The sequence below is a fragment of the Poecilia mexicana genome, unplaced genomic scaffold (assembly GCF_051168715.1).
Source record: "Poecilia mexicana isolate PSO_F unplaced genomic scaffold, ASM5116871v1 scaffold_19, whole genome shotgun sequence".
Lineage (NCBI taxonomy): Eukaryota > Metazoa > Chordata > Actinopteri > Cyprinodontiformes > Poeciliidae > Poecilia > Poecilia mexicana.
In genome coordinates this window covers 7960136-7982284 of record NW_028263388.1, presented here as the reverse complement: position 1 = coordinate 7982284, position 22149 = coordinate 7960136, and the positions used below count along the sequence as shown (strand labels likewise).

The 22149-nt window shown below is 38.4% G+C and overlaps 1 protein-coding gene across 3 annotated transcripts in view; it reads left to right on the top strand.

Moving 5' to 3' along the window:
* Positions 1 to 22149, top strand: part of abcc3 (ATP-binding cassette, sub-family C (CFTR/MRP), member 3) — a 60278-nt gene that overhangs the window by 3890 nt on the left and 34239 nt on the right. For all 3 annotated transcript variants that reach the window (XM_088000917.1, XM_088000915.1, XM_088000916.1), the window contains exons 2-4: positions 14173 to 14349; positions 15527 to 15652; positions 17711 to 17848. In XM_088000917.1, coding sequence (XP_087857043.1) covers positions 14173 to 14349; positions 15527 to 15652; positions 17711 to 17848 — 441 coding nt within the window. The remainder of the gene's footprint in view (positions 1 to 14172; positions 14350 to 15526; positions 15653 to 17710; positions 17849 to 22149) is intronic.

Genomic DNA, 22149 nt, shown 5'->3' with positions numbered 1-22149 from the left:
ACAGGAGGGATCTGTAATCCCCCAGCTTTCAGCAGTGCATGCTGAGTGCAGGTCAGAGTTAATACTTAGGCTTGATCAATTGTCCTATTTACAGAGTTGTTCTTTTTAAGACGTCTAAACAGCAGCTTGAAGTCCATTTGACAGCTCAAACAAGGTTTATATTTGGACAAACCGCTGCGAGTAAGACTCAGAATATGACACCCTTGAATAAAGGTACCTCACCTCCTCCATGGCCAATAGTTAAAGCTGCTGCTTTTAATAAAAACTGAAAAGTAACAATAATTTCTGCAGTTGAGAAAAAAACAAGTTGCAATTATAATAAACTAATGTTATTTTATCCCTCTTTTATAAATACAGTTAGCTTAATGAAGAAATGTAGACACTTGTCAGACTTTGTAGTTTTAAAATGCTCATTGTGCCAAATATTCTTTTTTTCTGTTCTGCTTTTTGGTCTTGTGCAAGAATACCGGGGATTCCCTCTAAAAATGCTTATACCTGCCAACTTTACTTGTTCAAACTCCAGATATGCCTTAGTGTGCATTAACACACAAAATGTAAACCGTCTTGATACTACTGAATAGGCTAACATTCACGGTCTTATTGGATGTTAGCCTATTAAGGCTAATGAGCACCAAGGAAAATGAATGGTGCTCCTGTACTGGGTGGTTTGCCAATAGCATGTCAAGTAGCATTGTGTCTGGATATCTCAGCTTCCCAAGCTGCATTTCCCCTTCCTAAAATCCAGAATATTTTAGATTGGTTTTGCAAAAAGAAAAAAAAAAAAAAAAATCTGCAAATGTGTGAATTTTCCACAAAAAATTTGGAGTTATTTTTCAAGGAAAAATGTGCAAATGGGTAAATCTGCAAATATCTTTTCTATTTGTTTTGTTTACCATCCCACGGTCCTAGCGGGAAAGCAAGGGTGAAGATTGTCCCGTCAGACCGTCAGTTCCCGAAACCACACACACAAAAAAATCCTCTTAAAAAACAAACTTGTTCGATTCAAATGACCCCATCTCTTAAAACCTCAGGAGGCTTAAAAATGAAGCAGTAGAAACAGTATGGCAGTTTTCAAACAAACTTTAACTGTGGCTTAACTGTGGTTCCTCAGTGAAATGCGCTGTGTGTCCCGTCAAGACAAAGAGCTTTTGAAGTCTTGCCCCAGAGGGAGCGTTTGCTTGTCATGCCTCATTTTAACAAGATCTACATGTACGTCTGGGCTTGGCTACAGCTCCAGTGATGTTGCAGTGAGTTTCCAGAGATTGCGGGGGATGGCCCCTCCCCATGCAGTTCAAACATACCCAGAAAACTATTGAGTTTGTTAAGGGCATGATCAAGTCAAGCCCAACCTAAACAGGTTCTGTTAGGGGTTGGCGTTGGGGCAAGAGAAGGCCAATCACAAACCATGTCTCTCCTTGTTGGTTTGTTTTTAACAGCTTTGAGGTGATATGATTATTGCTTCATTGATGCACAACAAGGGTTGTAGCAAAGCACAGAGGTTTTCTGAAGAAATGCCTTGAAACTGCAAGCAGACCTGATGGCAAAGTTGATGAAGTATGTCATAAACTCTGCAAAGACTGCAGCAAGATGCCTCTGGATCAAAACCAATCTAACAATACAAATCTACTGTTCAGTGCAACTTAAGTTCAGCCATCTCTCTTAGGAAGTTACCCAATGCGATTATCTCAAATTTCAAGGAGTAATGATAGGCGAGGCAAAGAAGAGAACTACAGAGAAAAGCAACCTAGTGGCCAGTAGTTAATATGGAGGAGGAGCTGCAGAGAATCTGCGGAAAAGACACTTGTTAGTAGTTCCCCTCACAAATCTGGCAACAAGAAAGCCATTGTTATGAGAAAGACATGAGAACTCAACTTAGCAATTTGCTATAAGCCATACAGGGGGTAGAGTAAGGCTACATTTACACAGCAGGCAAAAGCGACCCAAATGTGATTATTTTTTCCGATTTGGATCAATTTAATTTTTCCAACTTTATTTTCTTTATATATTATTACAAATGAGAAAACTAAATGTTCTCCCAAACTTGCTCTGATTTTTGTTCTTTCGGGGAGATTACCTGACACAACAAAGTCCCAATAATTACAAGCTGTAAAACATTCTTATGAAAAAAGATGGTGGCAGGCAAACTATGGAAACCAGAGGAGTGCATTGGTGCAGAAAGAAATAATACAGATTTCACAAAGATAAATCTTCATAAACTGAAAATTTGATTTATCACCCAGGCCCCTTTATGATTTCATGAGGGCAGCTTTGTCACAGCAGTCTGAACGACCCAACTATGATCTTTTCACCAACAAAACATCCAATTTTTCCCACCTCCATAGGTATAAATAAACCAATTATTTGTATGATGTGGTACAAAATTGAGTACGTATGCAATAGTTTTCAAAGTGTCTGCAGTCAAAATGGTGATGTCGCATTTTATCAGATTTTTACTTTATTGATGTGAGACTTGCGCCTTAATTCTGCACCAGAAGAAGGCAGACGTGGCAATTTCCTATGTGAATAATGGCTGAAGAAAGCAGTGTCGACACTTGGCACACTCCTTTGTTCGTACTTTCCTTTGTCTTGTTATGAAATTGTGACAATATTATATGTGACGACGAAATCAATGATCACTTACGTAAACAATCCGTTGAGGTGAGGCGTCTGTGTGTGGGTTGCTTTTAGCTTTTAAACTGTTCACACAAAAGTCTGATTGAGGTTGCATTTAGTTAGTAGTATGAATTACCACCCAAAAAACAATTTGTATTTCAGCAAAAAAAAAAAAATTAATTAGTAAGTTCTGCTTGTAGCCAAAGAAAGGGATAAAGCATGTTCATGTTTTTAAAATCACCCAGTCAAAGTCCATAAAATTAATGTTTGCAGATAATTTCCGTGTAACCTGACATAAATTGAGCTACATTGCAAAGACAAAATGGCCTAGATGACATGCAGAGTCAGTAGTGACATACCCCAACGGACTAAGGATTCGCTGTGAAAGGCAAAGAAGAATTAGCAAAAAAGTCTCAAACTATACATTCCTTTCCTTTGACTTCAGAATTATAAGCTGTGTTGCATTGCTCCCTCACATAACATATAAGTAAAATACATTAAGTTGTGTGGCTGTAGCGTGACACAATGTGGAAAACTTCTGCCAGACACGTGTATAATTTAATAAACAGAATGTTCTCTTCAAAGGCGTCACCTGTTCACGGATGAATGCAGAAGCAGACAGAATGCATGGCATATACCGCACACATTACCAGGCTCACCCGAAGCCTGTTTATCAGCAGCATTATATACTAATAATTCAGACTGTCAGCAGCATCTTGGATTACAGCCAAGAGGAAGAGCAGCCCTGACAGGAGACGCAGGGAGGTGCCGCTCTTTGATTCATCTGCAAGCATCAGGGTCTGGACGCGACTGCAGCCAGAGCTGAATCGAAACCGTAAAGAGGAAGCCGCCATGGCACGACGAGTTTTTGTGACACGTTGGGCTCCGTGGGAAACTTCCCTACTGCTGCATTTTCAGGATCTGATTTACTTCTTTCGTATATTTAGAAACGTTGCGTCACTTCAGTTTTCGATTTTGCTGAAAAATCCCTAAAATGTCGCTGACTTCAGTACTACTAACCAAATATAAAACCTGACAGAGAGAGAGGGAACAAAGGAGAGAGACAGTTGTGAAATATGTGTTTTCTGTATTTCAAAATTTGAAGGAAGGAACGTGATGTTAAAACTACAGGTTACGAGAGCAGAAATAAAGTGTTTTAAATTTGATGAATACATTTGTCTTACGTATTTTCATAGTCAAAATGACATTAGTTTATGTGACGATAACAAATTTTGCTGGACGATAAATTGTAACAGTAATATTGTTCTTTTGAGATTATTTTCAAGTAATATAACGGTAATGGGAAAATAATGCAAGAATACATTCTGAGATATCAATAAACTTTAAATTCTAATGAACATTTAAAACTGGACGACATTTCAAATATCTAAAGTAAATTAAACAACAAAATAAAATGGTGCTAGTAGAGACCAATGCTCCAGACTGAAGACTTTTGTCTTCCAGGTTTTGGTAGAAAATGTTTCTGGTTAACACATACATCATACTGAGGCAGTTTTTTTTGGTAGAAAGAGACAAAACAATAAATTGTGAAAACACAAATTATTGAGGTTGTTTTAAATTATGTGATTAATTGGTTTATTGCTTATTGCAACAGGCCTGCAGTGGATCTACTTTAATTGGTTCGATTCTGTCAGCGTCGAGGTTCAGAAAATCCTCTGATGCACAGTCTAGTGTTTTGTCTAAATCGCCTGAACAATGGCGCTAATGATTTCTATATCGGTGTCAATGAGTTTAGCTGGCAGCACTTCCTCTTCTAGAGTCTCCGTCCTCCCATTCTGAGTGGAGATCCTTTTACTGCTGTCTCCTCTCGTAAACCTTCACAGACTTAAATCATAACGCCGATACTTTCTCAATTCTTAATTAAAAATATACATATTTTAGAGGTTCTCCAAGAAACTGATCAGATGATTTTCCGCTTGACTGAAAAGTCAGAAACTCAAAAATCCAATATTTTTCTGGTTAACACACATCATACTGAGGCAGTTTTTTTTTAATGTAACTTAAAAAGTTCCTTATTAATCCTCATTTGGCAGATTCAAACACAGTGCATTTTATTGCTAATATGTCAAAGGACTAAGCACCTTTCCATGTCTTGTTTTTGTAGATGATCCTTCTGGAATGTTTTTCAAGACGTTGCTTGTTCTGTCACTTTAAGTCTACAGTCATTGTGGGACTTCATCTGGCGAAGCTAATGTGAGCTGTCATGATTCCTGTATGTGAAGATGAAGATTATGGGATGATTATGTGATTTAAATAATTAGCTAACACTTATTACATTCCAGGCAGAAATTTGCGGTATGCATATTATGCACATTTTTTCTTTGCATTGTGTTGCAGTAAACTGACTGGGCAGCCGTTTGCTGCTAACAAGGCTGAACTTGGCCTCTGAGCTTCCTGTTGGTGCTAAGCTAACGGGCTGTTTCACAATCTAAAATGTTTAGTCTGATCTAAAAACAACTGGATGTTTGAAATTTATGAAACCTTTATTCTATTTACACAAATCAATTCTATGTTGGCACCAGAACAACTTTAGGATTATGTTAGAAAAATAATGTTAGTGACTTGTGATAGCTGGACTGGAATATTCTACAGACATTCCTAAAAACACAGTTTGTGAAACTTTTACTTAAAAATAGGGATTTTTTGTGTTCTAATTATATCTTTTAAAAAATGGTATCTTCTTGTTTTGGTGAACCCAATACGGTCTATTGTCTTATCCTACCAGCCGATGCATCCTCATTTCCCCCTACCCTATTCTTACAACCGATTTGTGAAAGCTCTGTTTTACACCTCCTTGTCTGCTCTATTGTCCACTTGACTGCAAAGCCAGTGTGACCTAAATCTCGACAACGGTATCCACCCACTAGGGGTCCCTGCGGGCGTCAGCGCCGACAGGGTCTAAAATAAGACTAGCCAGTCTGTTGGTGGTGCCAAACGGCCAACAGATGAAGAGAAAGACGGACCAGATGATGAGCAGAAGAAGAAAACAACAGCGTCGTCTTCCAAGAGATGACGCTGTTGGCAAAATCTGTGCATCTCTGATCGGGACAAAGTTCATCAGATCAGTAAAATATAGTATGAGCAGGCCATGGAGAGAAGTAGGAACATTGAGAAACTAAAAAACAAAATAGTGGAAAACATATTTTAAACCTGTTATGTTGTTAAAGTATTAATTTCATTATTAGATGCGCAACTTTCCATTAAGATACCAAGCAGACAGACTGTAAGACTTGGGAGATTGTGGCTTTTTGACTGCTCAGATTTCTTAGAAAACAGCTTAACTTTTCATATAAATTGAAAGCATAAACTACTTGATCTTATTATTTACTTTACAAATCTGTATTGAGTCAGGCGTGTGGCAGGAACTCAAGAAGCAAAGCGGAAAGGTGAAACAGCAAATGTAGTCTGAAGGAAAGTCATTGCACTCGTTAGGTTTATAGAAATGCCTGAGAAATTTGACATAATGAATGGTTCCATTTACCAGGTGAGAAACCGGCGGATCAATACGCAATAAGAATTCAAAGGTTAATAAGGAATTTCCCCATTTTGCATTGATTTCACTTTTAGTTGCATTATAAACTACGTCCTTCTTATCTAAGGTTAAGGTGTAGCCTTACACCAAATATCAAAAGTTTTACCAGCTAAGGCCTGTTAATTGTTAATTGTTTGACTCTTCTCAAATCAACTTTTTTTCTGAATGACTCCCCAAAATGGATCAGAATCTGGCGCCGCATCTTGGCCATAATCTGTCTGCTCCTCCAGTATTGTTCGTAACGTCGTAACTTCGGCGAGGACGTTTATTATTCCTTGGCATTGAATCCACAGGGGACAGTACACACCAGACGTATTGGGTTTCCAGCAATTCTGCTCCGACACGAGCAGACACATTACCGTCAATAAAAGCCCTCTGTGATTATGCCGCGTTTACTGATAGGCCAGCAGTTATCTTCAGACGAAACAATGTCGGTGACCATCTCTCCCTCTCACAGGGTTCTGTCCCACTGGTCAAACTCATCGTTATATTTGTGTTGTGTGCTGAGATCTTTGCAGTTCTTCTTGACTGCTATGATTGAAAACAAGTGGTATTTGTACCTAAATATAACGTATTACTGATGAATCGACATTCTGTCATAGTCCGATACTTCAATAAAATCAGTCCAAAAACACTCTACATGTGATTCTGACTGTGTCTTACTTAACTCTCTCACCAACGACCTTTTACACTCTGCACTCTCTACTTTCTTCTGTGTGTTAAGTAAATGGAGATTGTGCAGGTCAGGTCAATATGCTTCACTAGGGTCTACTATCATCTAACATGTAACCTATGGGACGTAGCTTTATCTTACGTTTCCACAGATTCATCTGATTTGACATCTCCAGTCTTTGGTAAACTCGCTCCTTGCTCCTGCTGAGGATGTTTTGATTTGAAACAAAACTTAAAGAAAACGCCTTACAATCTGGCAACAGTCAGACCCCCAGTATTCATGAGTTTGGAGCCACAGCCACCAGCAAATAGCTAAAATCTTCCATTTAAAAACACTTGGAACCATCCTTATTTTTAACTCAAAATATACCTTAATATGCTGTGGAAACCATCTTAGCACTATCATAGAAGCTAACAGCTACAGTTCACCAAAGTCCGGTCTTGGGGGTACAACCAATCAGAGCCTCCAAACTCATAATACCACGCCAAGTAGCATTGTGCCTAGGTTTTCCTGCTAACTAACCAGCATTTTCTTTCAAATATTTTAGGTAAAATTTACGAGGGAAAAAATCAGTGAAGAGGCAAATTCTTCACAAAAAATTTGGGTTTACATTCCACATAAAAATCTACAGATAGATACGTTGTAATGGGGTTCCTGCTGCTCTCTCTATGCACCTTTGGCAGGATCCTGGGAATATTTGGCCCAAATAATCTGAACACATCATGCAAAAGACCCAGAAAGTTGGAGGATTCTCTCTTTACCATCAACATGTACAGCCTATAATACAGTTTTGTTTATAATTCAATGATTAAAAAAAAAAAAAAAAAAAAACATTTCTGCACAGAATATGGCCTCATGACTCACTGAGGAAGGGTCGGAAGTTTCTCAAATCTGGTGAGGCCGATTATTTCAAAAAGCCCCAGGCCAATACCCTGGATTGACTTTTATATCCTTATTTAAACATCAGTCCACGTTAACATGGCATAAACAACTGGCTGCGACTAGCAGGATATGTCTTGCATTGTGTGCTGACAGTGGGAGTTTAAACAGATTATTCTTTGCCAGCCAACTTGCAAATTATGAAGAGGAAATTGCTCTTTGTCAAATTAATGGCTTTAGTTATTAGGAGAGAACATAAATCTGACAAGGTCAAAGCAGGCCGAGTACATGTAACACCAACCCTGACAGGCTGTAGCTCTATCGGAGATGGCGTTCCTGTTGGTGTGCTTTAGCTGTGCTCAAATGGGACATTGTTGAGTTAGCAAAATTGTACATTTTAGGCTGCGCCAAGAACAGAATGGAGCAATACTCGGTGCTATTGGGGTAACTCTGTCAGGTCAGGGAAGATTTGCCTCTCTTCCAGGGTTTCTCCGTTTGAAGATAATGATTCTAACTCTGGTTCATTACAGCAGAAACAGCTGCATAATCCTTTTCTTTCACAGACTTTCTTTCCCATCTGTTTTTTTTCTTTCCTCCAATTGCATCATAATGAAAATGTTGGATTTCCTTTTGCCTCCTTTAAGTCCAGCATTAAAATTCGAATGACGAGGCAAATGTAGGCTTTCCCCTTCATTTTATGGACAAATGGTTTGATAGCATTGTTGCCAAGTAACCAGCTCATTCAAACCCATTCAGTGACACGTGTGGTTGCAATCAGTAAGAAATTTTAAAGGCCACATTTCAGTCTGGTTTCCCTGTCGATACCTGCGTGCTCTGCAACTCTCCTCCAGAGGAATAAAGAGTCGCTGGAGAGGAAATAACTATAGCTACAGTTTAGTTGTGTCATCTTCATCTCATAGCAACAGGAGAAGGAATGAAAAGGCGCAACGGGCCTCACTCTGTCATCACTGTCTTTCAGCTCTCTGGGATGCCTGAACTACATGATTAGACAATAATGGTTCAACAGCAGCTTCCCCCTTTTTCGATGATTATCAGTAGAAATAGTTTTTGTAATTATGTTTCCCTTTGTTTTTCTAAATACCGTTCACACATTTCCTCTTAATGCGAACTATACTTCTCATTTTGTGCTAACTTCTTGAATTATGGTTTTGTAGCTTGATATTTGCTGGTTAAGCGTTCCACGAATGCTTGAGCAGTTGCAAAATCATCTGCCAGTAATCGTAAAACACAGCTTTGCATCTAATCTACTTTTTTTTTTTTTTTTTTTTTAAGTGAGTGTGTTTATGCAACAAAACTGCCTCTAAGAATACTTGGAAGTTCACCCAGAATGCGAGGAACTTGTGTCACTCAGACTTATGTCTGTACATTCATTTTAAACCTGATTATAAACTTGTTCTGAAGGTTTGGGTGTGAACTCTTTACAGCAGTATGTCAATCAGTTTCCACTCCACCTCCTCAGGTTTGGGGGTTCAATAAATCCTGGCCATAAAAGCCAGAATAAAATAAAAATGTTTCATTTTGAGCTAAAGCTTTGAGGCACATTTGACTGATTATAATCAGAATTGCTTCGTCTGGGTTTCTGCCTCAAACAGAGGAATCAAAATATGAGGGAATGTTGTTTATGAATGATATTAGGATGGAGTGGGAGATGGATAAACAAATTTTTGTCTGTTTTATCTTCCTTCTTGTTGTTTTAGCTTTTCTCTCTTTTCTGTTTACCTGTTTTACCTCTTCCTCACATCTCAGGGCTTAAAGGAAACATGTTAGGTAACTAATAAGGAAGGAATGGTGCTGTGTGTGAGATTATGAACTATACATCTTGCCACATTGAAGACATAACTTCCTTTTTGAATCTTCTTCCATATCGGTTATCACACCTCCATCTGTGGCTCTTGTTTCTCTTTTGGTGTCATGATTTACTTCGTTTCCTGCTCTAGTCTGTCCCAGCTGTATCCTGTTCGTATAAAATTCTCGAATAGTTAAATTCCTCACATGATCTCTGCCTTCGCCGAACTGGCCTCAGATAATATAAACTATTTACATTGATGTAATTTGTTGCCTTTTTCTCCAACTCCTTGGCTTTGCTTCCTCTCTGCTTCAAATCTTTCCAGAATAATTTGTTTCTACAATAAATTGTCCTGTTTTTAGAAGCGCCTTTGTTGGTATGGAAGACTGATCCTGCCAACACTGGCAATAAAAGTAGGAATATATAAATGGCTTGAAAGTGTAATTAATGTGGAAAACATTGTATCCAACAATGAAAAATACAAATCTTTCCCAGCTTGGATCTTGATATTGGCCAATAGGTGAGAAGCGGGCTCTGAGTTCCCGCCCACTAGACCCTCTTCTCCTTTGGTTAGTTTAGCTCCTGCAAAGATTCAGAAGGAAAAATTAAGTAGAACATGAAGGGGGGAAAAAAAAGGTAAATTAGAAAAAAACAGAAGAGAAAATGAAAAAAGGAAATAGGAGAAAATAAATCAATGTATGATCTAAGAAACTGACAATAAATACAAATTTGAATATGAATAAAAAAATTAGAAAAATCTATAAAAAATTGAATATTAAACAATGTTAAATCAAAACTATTAGAAATTTTGCCACTCTGTAATCAAATAAGTTTGTAAAGTTCTTATTTATTTTTTGTTGGAATATTTGCCACATTAATTTCTTAATCAAGATATTGCTTTATTCCTTTATTGATTGCCAATGTTGGCAAAATCATTCCAACATAATTTTTTTTTTCTTCGCACTGCATCTACATATCTTCAGTAGTTTAAACTATCATGCGTGTGAATGTGCGAATGAATGACAGACTGCAGTGTAAAGAGCTTTGGAGTCCTCTGACTTAGTTAAGCTCTATACGAAACAGTCAAAGCAGCAACTGGGGATTTAGATGGTCCTACTCAGAGCTAAACCTCTGTCATTTTCAGCAATTGCTGACTTACTGTCAGGTGTGCAGTGTCTCACAAAAGTATTCACACCATTTGAACTTGTTCACATTTTTTTATATTTTACATGGGATATTTGATTTTTCTCTGCATTTTTCTAATGCCAATGTATTAGCAAATTTTTTTAATGAATACATTTTTTTTTGTAGAGCATATTTGAAATACTAGAAAGGAAATGATGCTTGGGAAGCTGAAGTACCCAGTAGGAATGCTGCTAGACATGCTTTGACTGGTGGTTGCAGAACCAGCCAATCCAAGACCACCATTATTTTTTCCTTAATGCTGATTGGCTGAACCCTCAAGAGCAGAAAATGTGGGCTGTTAGTTTATGCCGTATCACCAAGTCGGTTTCCACTGTGCGTTGTGACACACATATTAAGGTATATTTGGCATTTGAATTATTAAAATAGAGCGATATAGAGAAGGTCTCAAGTAAAAAGAAAGCCATGAGACGTCAAGCTGAATTTGTCAATTTCGATGCCTGAAACTAAAACGTACCAAAATTCTATTTTTGTTTAGTCAAGCAGTCAAAATGTGTTTCCTCGGAATAGGTCTCTGAGGTAGACGCAGACATTTTTATCTCTTTTCTTCACTCTTCTTCTGCTCACACACTCAGTGGTGGACACGGGTTAGTACTGATAGGAGTGGTCTGTGGAGCAGGGGAGGTTGGCAGCTGTGTTTATCTTGAACCGCCTGTGGGCGGGCTTTCAGGCGTGTTTGTCCAGGGAAGCAGCGCTAGGGGTCACGACTCACTGCAGTATGAAATATGTTTACTTTATCTTTCACCTCCGGATGATCTCCACTGTTCCTATTGTTCCAACAACCTTAAAGGATGAGTCACGGCTATTGCACAAGTTTTGATGTGACGGAGTCTCACCTTAATGCTGAATCACTGTTACAACTCATGGAGTGTAGCTCTAAGAGTTTAAGTTCATTCATAGTTCACTGGATGAACACTCATTGATTTCTTCTAAGAAGAGGCACAACTTTATATTAAGGTTAACATTTTTCAAGTCTGTGAAAAATCACTTGAAGTCAGACACAGTGCAGTCAAAAGTATTCTTGTTTTGTTCCCAAAGTGAAAATAGGAGAAAAAGTAATAAGAACCTTGAATTGCTCTGCTGATTTAGAGTTCAGCAGAAAACTTATTTGCTCAAAATATTTGTTTTGCTTTGATTAGTAAAATCTTTACTTGGAGACTGTTTGTTTTATAGTTTACATACGGGGTTCCCCAAGGCTCAATCCTTGGAGCCCTTTCATTAAACATCTACTACTGCAAGTTATAAAAGAAAATAAGATTATAAGACGGCTGAAACACTGAGCTCCTTTAAATTAATACTAAAAACCCACCTATTTACTGTTGCTTTGAACCATAAAAAAATGGATTATTGATCACTTGGATTATTTGAACACTTTGAATTACCCTTTTTTCAGAAATGTTTGATTTCTGATTGATTGGTTATCTTTGCATTCAGATTTGTTTAATAATCTGAAATGGTTGCGTCACAAAACAAACAAAAAAAAACCCAGAAAAAAATCTTCACATTTTTTTTACAGTGTGGTGACTACAACACATCCATTGTACACAGAGGTCAAATCCAGATTCACGACGGGGGCAAATATTGATTTTTGATTTTCTTTAAGTGCCTCAGGCAACACAAATGTTGGCCTTCAGAGCCACTGGGCGGTGTCTTTTTTAATACCGTTAAGCACTCTTTGAAATATTGGATATTTTTAATAACACTGTCTTGCATTAAATCTTTTAATATCACTCTTGTACATTAAAAAGGCAACAAATAACTGTTTACTGAAATCGCTACGGGGAGCAGATGAAGACAGATTCTGCATCTCGTATCAGTGGGAAAGTGTGTCAGATTCCTGCAGCTTCAGTTGCTTCTCTTTAGTCTGATTGTCTACTGTCAAGATATTTGCGTTTTGAAGCATTTTTTGAAGGTTCTTTCTAATAAAGATGAGAAATACCTAATCAATTCTAGTAAAATGTCTTTTAGTGTCTTTTTATGAGTGTAAATTCAATAAATAGAAAGTTACCACTGGAAGAAATGTAGCATTTTTAGGTCCACATTGTCCATCCTAGTTGTTAGTTTTCAAAGTCAGTTCAAAATGTCTCCTTTTCTCACCTCAAGAAGTTGTGTAGGAATCTGCAAAGGGCCAAAGTGTCCCTACAGGTAATAGGAATGCACGTCAGGCATGAAAGGAGCTCCATAATGTAAACCTGATCCTCCAGCTGCTACTGTGTTTTGAAAAAGCATTCATGACCTTTGAATTTTCTTTCACCCGCTACAAACTTGAATGTGTTTGAGTGGGTTTTATGTCACAGAGCAAAAAGAAAAAGCTAAATTGTGAGTTGAAAAGAAAATAATTTGTGGTTTTATAACGCGTTCACACCAACCCTGTTTAGTCCGCTTTAATCGAACTCTAGTTGTTTGTCTACAAAGTCTGAGCCTACAAGCCTTGGTCTTGGTTCGGTTGAAGTGAACTCCGGTTCTGTTCGAAAGCCTATGTGAACACAAAGTGGACCAGAGACCGCTCCAAAAGCAGGAAGCGGAGTCTACCGTGGGGCATTATGGGTAAATGTAACCAAAACAAACGAGTCCAACGCTAGTGGGAGAAATGGCCTGTGGTCTTTTACAAACCAATTCAGTCCTACACCAGCTAAAGTCAGATGTCATTCCACATTTGTTTACATTTCATGAATAAGGAAGCTGCCCTCATGTTTTCCTCAGAGGTTTTTGTGTCGTTACCTTCTGTGGCTCTTTATACAGCGCCACCACAGGTGAGGAGGTGAACAGGTTTTTGAAGAGTTTAGCTTGCAGTGTGAAAGCGAACCACATCAGCTGAAAATGTAACAAATGTCGCAGTTTTGGTCCCCAATAAAACGCTCGGAGACCTTGACAACTCAAATGATAAGTAAAAGAAGTTCCTCTGCATGTATTTTAATTTGAGATGTTCTCAGAGCTTCGTTATAGAACGTTAGTGAACAGGTATCACCATGAAGACAGGAATAAAACAAATATTTATAGAATAATAGTTGTGAAGAAGCTTTGGCTATAAAATAATAATCCAGACATTGTCATCTGAAAATAGAAAAAAGAATCAAGTTGAACTCACATTGAGGTTTATGGTTGTAAGGTGACAAAATGTGGTGAAGTTCAAGAGCTATGAACACTTTATGGAGGGAGGAAGTCTGTTGCTTCTTGACTCCAGGCTCTGAGGAAAGTTTTATTGGGCTTCTGGTGCAACAAAGTAACAACTGAGATGTTTTTGCTCAGGATTCCTTTGTTTTCCTTTACTTGATCTAAAAAACTAACCATAACCGTGTTGTTTAATCTCTCTGACTCTGATTCCATCTATTTTGAAGCTTCTGTCCTGTCCAGTGAGATGACCCAGGTGTTGTAATCTGGAGTTTTTCTTTTTGAGACACCCTGTTGTGTGAACTAACCAGCCAATCGTCTGGTCCTCTGCAGGAACCGAACCAGACGTTCCACACGGACTTGCCCGACCTCTCCGAGTGTTTCCAGCTGTCCGTCCTGGCATGGCTGCCCTGTGTCTTCCTATGGGTAGCCTCTCCGGCCTACATCTACTACCTGAAGAAGAGCAGCCGAGGGTACATCATGATGTCGCTGCTGAACAGGTTCAAAACAGTAAGTGGGACATTGTCTCATTAAGTAAGATCTTAAGGAAAAAAACGGTAAATAGTTCAGTAATATAGGAAGGAGCTCGACCATGGAGGAGCCTGAAACTTAAAGTCCAGATTTCTGAATCGACAGCGTTTGTACAGGTGCTTGAAACCCTTGAAAGGCTTGATTTAAATTAGGTGTTTTCAAGGTTTGGAGTCCATGAAAGTGTGTGATATTTAAAGCACGCCATTTTGTAACAAAGTGCCATCAAATGTTTGATTAAAAGTCCATATTTTATTTAGAGTTGAAACCAGATATTTTCATACACTGAATGAAAACACACATTTTTTTCTGACTGCCTGAAGTTAAATAAGACAAACTTTTTCTTGTCTCAGGTAATTTAGAATTACCAAAGTGATTTCTAATTGCTAAAAGCCAGAAAACGTTGAGAGAACATTTAAAAAAATTTTTTTTTAAAAGTATATTATGTTTAAGTATTTAATTTGAGCTCTAAGATAATTTACCTTAACATGATTTGCTTGGATTGTTTCAATGTAATGAATATTTATTACCCCTAGTGTCTCAACGACTTATTAATCTGTGTATTTGAGAAAAAGGTTGATTTATATTTTATATCTTAATTAGGTCATTGAAATTGTAAAATTTTTGCTTCGTTCTCGGACCAGGTGAGTGTGTTAGGTTTGTTAAAGAGAATTTTGAAAACAAAACTGTGTTTTAGCTTTCTTTGTCCCTGCACTGTAGGTTACTACCACAGGAATAAATGATGTCATCTAATAGTGAATTGAATCTGTCGTTTTTAATTAATTTATTCTGGTTTCATCTCCAAAGTGTGGTGATGGAAAGGTTTGAAAACGTACCTTGAAAATGCTTGAAAAGTGTTTGAACTTTACTATTGGAAAAGTGTATAAACTATAATTCATAAACAATAGAAACTGTTTAAAAAGTGTGTTTAGTTTTAATTCACATGCACCTTTGATCTGTAAACCAGAACAGGCGAAGTAAAGGAAGGCTTCATTCAAATCATCACACCACAGACAAATAAAAACTAAATGATCAACTTCCTGTTTTTCTCACTAGGAAGTGAACTGCTGAACCCTTCTCTCCTGTTTCTCCCACCTCTTCTTTGTTTTTCTATCGTTTCATTTGTTTTATTCTCACTCTGCTTTTCCTTTTCCCTCAGGCGTTCGGCTTGTTGCTCTGGATCGTGTGCTGGGCCGACCTCTTCTACACATTTCACGAGCTGCAGCAGGGTCAGTCCCCGCCCCCCATCTATTTCATCACCCCGCTGGTGCTCGGCATCACCATGGTAAGGAACGTGCAGCGTAGCATGGGTCAAAGAGCGACAGCTTTACAAAAGGCCATTCATGGACTGTATGTCCTGCAGCATAGGGGTTGTACATTTATTTTTGCATATGCAAATTCAAAGTGTGGAGCGCACATCTGTGATGCTGTTGCAGTGATAACAGATGGGACCAGCAGCACTCCCTACAGATTTTTTTTTTTTTAAATTGCAGGTTTCATCTCGTATGAAAATGATATGCTAACTATTGTTCTAACAAACTGTGTTAGCATAAGATTGTTTTGCTCTAACGCAGCAGCGTCACGCGGAGCTGAATTTTGTGCAGCTCCCCTGTGGTTGAGCATTCAAGCTGGTCTCCAGCAGTGAAGGCAGCCAAACCTTCTGCTTTTATAGGAAAACGTATAAATGTGAAGGCAAACAACTTGTCTCGTCGTTCAGTTCATGGGAACCTGTTGCAGAATTTGCTGCATGAAAAGACGTTTGTAAAACATCTGGAATAAGAATGTCATGCTCAGGGCAGACACTTAGAAAGTCTTAAATTAATATATACCTTAATATATACCTAAAATTAAAGCCTTAAATTGTCTTAAATTCATTTTTAAAAAGTAAGTTGGCCTTAAATACATTAATCGCAGGTCTTAAATTTTGTCCTGACTATTTAATTTCATATATTCTTTACATTCTTTTGCTTTTCTTTCAAGCAAAAGTTTGAGACGCATGCAAACATTTTTATTGCGTTCTTTGACTTGAGGCTATCATTGCTAACCTTGCTAGCTAGCTGGCTAGCTTTTTTATATGTTTTTAACGGGTAAATGGAAACTTATCTCCAGTTGTCTGGACGGAGTTCGTATATTTCTGTGAATATTTAGTTCTTAAATTTCATTCTTAATGGTCTTAAAAAGTTTAAAATTTTACTTGGTGAAATATGCAGAGACCCGTGTTATTACCTACAAGACAAGCTGAAAGAATTCAAGTAAGAAAACGATCACTGACAATACTTTCAGCAGAATCATGAAGGTAGAACATCAGTCATTACTTCAGTGCAAATATCTAAGAGATGGAAGAAATTAAAATACTTTCAGCAGTTTTTTGTGACAATACTTCAGTGTTCAGTTTAACTCTGAGAAGAAGGACGTTTTTCTTTTAAGTTAAACTAGTTAGATTTACACATAGAGTTATTTTTTTTTTTAAAATGATAGAAAACACTTGTTGAATTGCAGCAGTCTGTCATATTTTGTGAAGCAGAATTACAGTAAATGTTAATGTCTAGCTACTGATTTGCTTGTGTTCGTTCTCACCACATTTACATATGTTTTCACACATGTTTTTGGTTAATGGATGTGGTTTTAAAAAATATAATTCCTACTGATGGAGGCTGCAGACGACCTGAGGTTGAGACGGAGGACAGCTGAATATAAATGCGCTCTTGTTTCTCCGAGTCGTAACGGAAAGAACGCGCTGATCTCTGGAGGAACATCACCATCAGATGTCATAAAGATCATTAACTACTCATTGCAGCCCTTTTCTTTCTTCAAGGCCTGCTCCAGAATTTAACCTTCTCCCATCTGATCTTAGCAAATCATGATGTTCTGATTTGATCCAGGGTCACTAATCTTCTGTTTGCTGTGACTTTTCTTTTTTTTTCCTGTTTTGCAAAAGCATCAGTAAATCCGACATTTAAACCCAAAGATATCCACTTTCCCATCTGATCTCTGATAAAAGCTCACAGTTTAATATAAAGTCATAGTGCATAACCTCGGATCACGGCTAGTTTCAGTTCCCCCTGCGGCTCTGACTCCAGCATTTAGCTGCGATGTAGCGCTAAAAAGGCTCAGATGAACGGCTCAGATAATCCGTACACTTCAGAAGAGCTGCGCCGGCTTACGACAAATCCAGAAAATTTGTGGATTAACGGGAGTCTGACCCCGTGTTTGATGGAAAACAGATTGTAATCAGGATGCTAACCCCTGTCAGAGTGCAGCTCACCTAACGGGACCTCCGCCGCTTTGCTCCGGCTAATATGAAACTCAGCTTCTCCTTTTTTTCCTCCTCTTCCTCTCTCAGCTGCTGGCCACGTTCCTGATCCAGTACGAGAGGTTACACGGGGTCCAGTCCTCAGGGGTCCTCTTCATCTTCTGGTTCCTGTCTGTGCTGTGCGCCATCGTGCCTTTCCGCTCCAAGATCCTGAAGGCCTCCAGCCAGGTAAGAGCGCAGACCACCTCAATGATTTTGGGGTTTTTCATTATAGTTTAGTTGTATTTCGCTGTTACTTTTTGACTAATTCAGTTTGTTTTAATTCGTTTTTAAGAGTAGGATTGCTAGTTTTCTATTAAACGTTTAGTTTGAGTTTTTTCATTCTTTGACCTTGGTAGCTAGCTAGCTAAGAATGAGTTACCTGTAGCTTCAAGTCAAAGAACACAATGAAAACGATTGCATGTGACTCAATCTTTTGTCTTTTTTAAATTCTGCACCTAAAAATGAACCAAAGTATTGCATTTCGATTATGCATGCATCGGTTCAGTAATAAATATTCAACAGAAGATAATTTTTTTCACAAAATGGATTCAATTATTGTTGAACAACCAATTGACTGGTGTTTTCTTCCAACTTTTGCTGTTGCCATTTTGCAGACTGGCTTCAGGAGGAGCACCGAGTGACGTAATTTACTTAGTTTATATGTGCACTACATAGCTCCAGCTAGTTATAATTTTGCCCTCATTAAGTACTGCTTTTATTCGTTTCAGTTCACGAAAATGTTTTCTCAATTGCAGCTTTTGTCAGTTTTAGTCTAATAACTTTGCTCTGCAGCTCCCAACTGAGTCAAATCTGCCTTTTTTTTTTCTTTTTTGTTCTCTGCAGTCTTTTACATAATGCACCACTCAGACTCCCAAGTCGTTTCAGGTCACTTGATCACTCAGTGGTGCTGTGTGTTGTTTTTGGGAGCTGCTGTGGAGTTTACATTGAGTAGATGTTTCAGCAGGGGTCGGCTCAGGGCAACACTAAGCACAGGGAGCAGAATACTGGACTTGTTGTTCCTGGCGGCTCACTTACAGCGTGCGCGCCGCGCCGACTCCGCATCAAATGAACCCGCAGGCTGCGAGACGGGCAGGAAGTGTGAAAAAGAAATGACAACAAACTGTAACTCGTGCGTTGGAAGCAGGAAAGCATGCGCTTTAATTCTAGTGACGCAGGTCATTACCTGGCTGAGTGCTTAGATTGTTGCCTTTCAGCGGCGTAAGCTCCTTAGCTAGCTGAGTTTGAGACTTTCCCGGGGAAAAAAGGAGAAGGACTAGTGACCTAGTAAATACGACCGCTTCAAAGGAAAGAAACGTTGTTTTTTTCTGTTCTTTTAAAAAAAGCACAGGTTTTGTTGAAAATTCATCCACATCATTGCAGCGCATACATACCGACTGTAATAACAGGATATGATACAGTATATATTTATGGAGTTGTAGTGGTTATTTTAAGCAAGTGGTGACTGTCGTGCTCACATTTTTTTGTTTTTTTACATTTGTGTTTTATTAAAGCCACAAGCTTACAGGCCCATTCAATAAATGTAAATATTCAACAGTTCTATTATTTTAGGAACTTTATTACTAAGTGAAACACTTTACATAGAGTCATCACACACAGATGTTTTAAAGCCTTTATAGAAAAACAATCACACAAGTAGAAGTTATTGAGCTTGTTTTAATTTTTTACGTGATTAAATGATTTGTCGCCACAGGCTTACATGACATTTAACTGCTAAAAACCCAAATAAAGGTTGTTATTTTCAAAAGATACTTTTAATCTGTCGAATGAGCCTCATCTGAATGCAGAGATATTTAAAATATCGCTGTACATTGTGGGATATGTTCTTGGGAATACAGTAGGATGATTGACAGCGCTAAGACCCTCCTCCTGGTTCTGATTGGTTGTTTCTGGCTAGGTGTGTTTCTGCAGATGGCCGTAGGAGGAGGTGGAAGGGCTTGATTTTTTTCCCCACAGATTATTAGTTTCATGTTATGTTATGTGACACATTTAAGCAACATGTAAAGCATTTTTTGAAAAATAAAAAAATAAAGTTAAATACTGCAGTGAGATTAGATGAAGAGCGTCTGTGAACATCAATCGTCAAGTCTCAGTTTCTCTGTTTAAATAAAGCAACCCCTCAGCATGATGCTGCCACCACCTTTTCTAAATGTAACATGCCAAAACAAATGTTTTTTATATATATGGCACTTTACTCACAGAGCTCTGTGTGCCGTTTTCTCCAACTATTTTGGAATGAGATGATGCAATAAAAACAATAACAACAAAAAAAAGACTTTCAGGATTATTGGTCTCCCTGTGTGAAGAGTTTTAGGACCCAGATTTTCACCAGATTACATTTTCTCACAGTCGTACAACTTTTCCAGCGTTTATGACTTTGGTTAAAACCAACATGCTAGCTAAGAAAGAAGTAAAAATGCTGAGAACCAATACAAAACAATAGAAAACCAGTGTAGCAAATGAAGATTTTCACCCACCACATCTTCATCTTCATTCTTTATATGGACAGAAACCCGTTTGATGCACACGGCTGAAGATGATGCTACTTTTAGGAATGTAAGCACTTCTTACTAGATGACATAAACGGTAAACATTTGAGTCATCACCCGTTCTAACATCTAAGAGGTCGTTTATGATTCAAGTCTCTCTTCTGACTGATGAGCACAATCCCCGATCAGGAGAGAAACAGACGATTTTAAACATGGTCTAACCGCTTTGGGGCCCCGAAAAAAAATCCTCCGAAACCAGACTCAAAGTTTGACTCTGCAGTGACACAGCGTCGCAGCTAAATGTTCATTTACGGGTCATAAAGCATGAGTCGGTGCAGCGTAGGCGTTTTCCAGGTCAGCGTTGTTCGCACTGCAGGAGGCTTTGCTCCTCTGCTCTCTCCGGCATCGCCGCTTGCTTTTTGTGTGAAGGTTTGAGCTCGTGTTTAAATACCCGAGCTATTGGATTAAGCTCCATAATAAGAAGAGGCTTTACCCCCAGCTAACCTCTTTATAAGGTTAATATTCTCATTCTGACGTATGCAGGAAAACAAATATGGGCCGCTGTGAGATTTCCATAGGAGGCTGGTAAAAAAAAAAAGCTGTACTTTCAAAAAAGTGTATGACATGAAATAATAATAGATTGTAATTAAAACTAAAGTATATATTTCTATTGCTGCTAAACATATTTATTGATTATTGGAAGAATAAAATGTTTTCATTTTAATTTTGATACCTAGACTGAAGCTTATTATAAACTTATTAGTCACTTTGAAATGTCTATAAGATGCAGAATGTTGTATTTTGTTGCTGCTCTTGTCTGTATAGAGCAGTGGTTCTTAACCTTTTTTGAGGTACCGAACCCCCCAGTTGCATATGCACATTCACCGAACCCTTCTTATTCCACCCCACCCCCCACCCCCCCACCCCCCCGACACACAAAATACGTTGCGGTACTCTGATTTAGTAATGTAATTATATTAGCTGTGTTACCACCCCCACGCCACTAGAGGCAGTAGCAACCCTGAAAAGATGCGACTAAGGAGCAGATTTAGACTATAGAATTTGGTAAAAACTGTGAGTTTTGCTGAAGTAATTAAAGACACAAGTTAAAATCCATGCTGAGAGTGGAGCTCCTTCAATCAGTGCTCCTCCGCAGCACTTATTGGCTCAGCAATGTAACGTGATCCTCTGCAGCAAATGATGGCAAAGCGGGGCGTCATCATGACTTTACACAGTGTGTCTTTACCTCCACGGCATTGGCTCCACCGAACCCCTGAGACCGACTCATCGAACCCCTGGGGTTCGATCGAACCCTGGTTAAGAACCACTGGTATAGAGTGACACATGCATTATTCAGGCTGTCTGCTCTGATGAATCATCAGTAAGCTGCTCAACACGTACTGTGGCTTTGAAGCAGCTTTACATTAAAAACAGTAATGGGACACCGTCGTTTCGCTTTCACGCGACTTTTGTTTTTGGTTGATTTGTCTGAGGCCTTTTTTCAACCAGTTAATTCTGTGGCAATAAGCAATTAATCAGTCAGGGTTTCCCTCAGTGTATCATAAGCCTGGTGGGCCATCAGACTTTACTTGTGCCCCCACCAGGCTTAGCATTGCTTATTTATTTAACTCTCTTTATAATGTTAGCATTTTAGAGAGTCTTTATAGTTGATGTTCAGGTATTAATCTTCTAATCTTTCAAAATCACATAATTATCAAGAGATACTTTCACATTTCCCGTCGACTTTAAACATTTTTTAACTCAGAAACTCGACGGGCCGCTGGATGAATGCATCCAACCACCAGACTTGGTAAGTTTTCTGGGGGGAAACTTGAGCAATTAATCACACGATAAATGAAAATGTTTCATATTTTTTGAAATGCAGAGATTTCAAATTCTGCTTTATTTGAAGTTTTGGTTGCATGTTTTTTTTTAATTTTATTTCTCTTCTATTTGTTGTTTTTATTTTGGATATTTAAG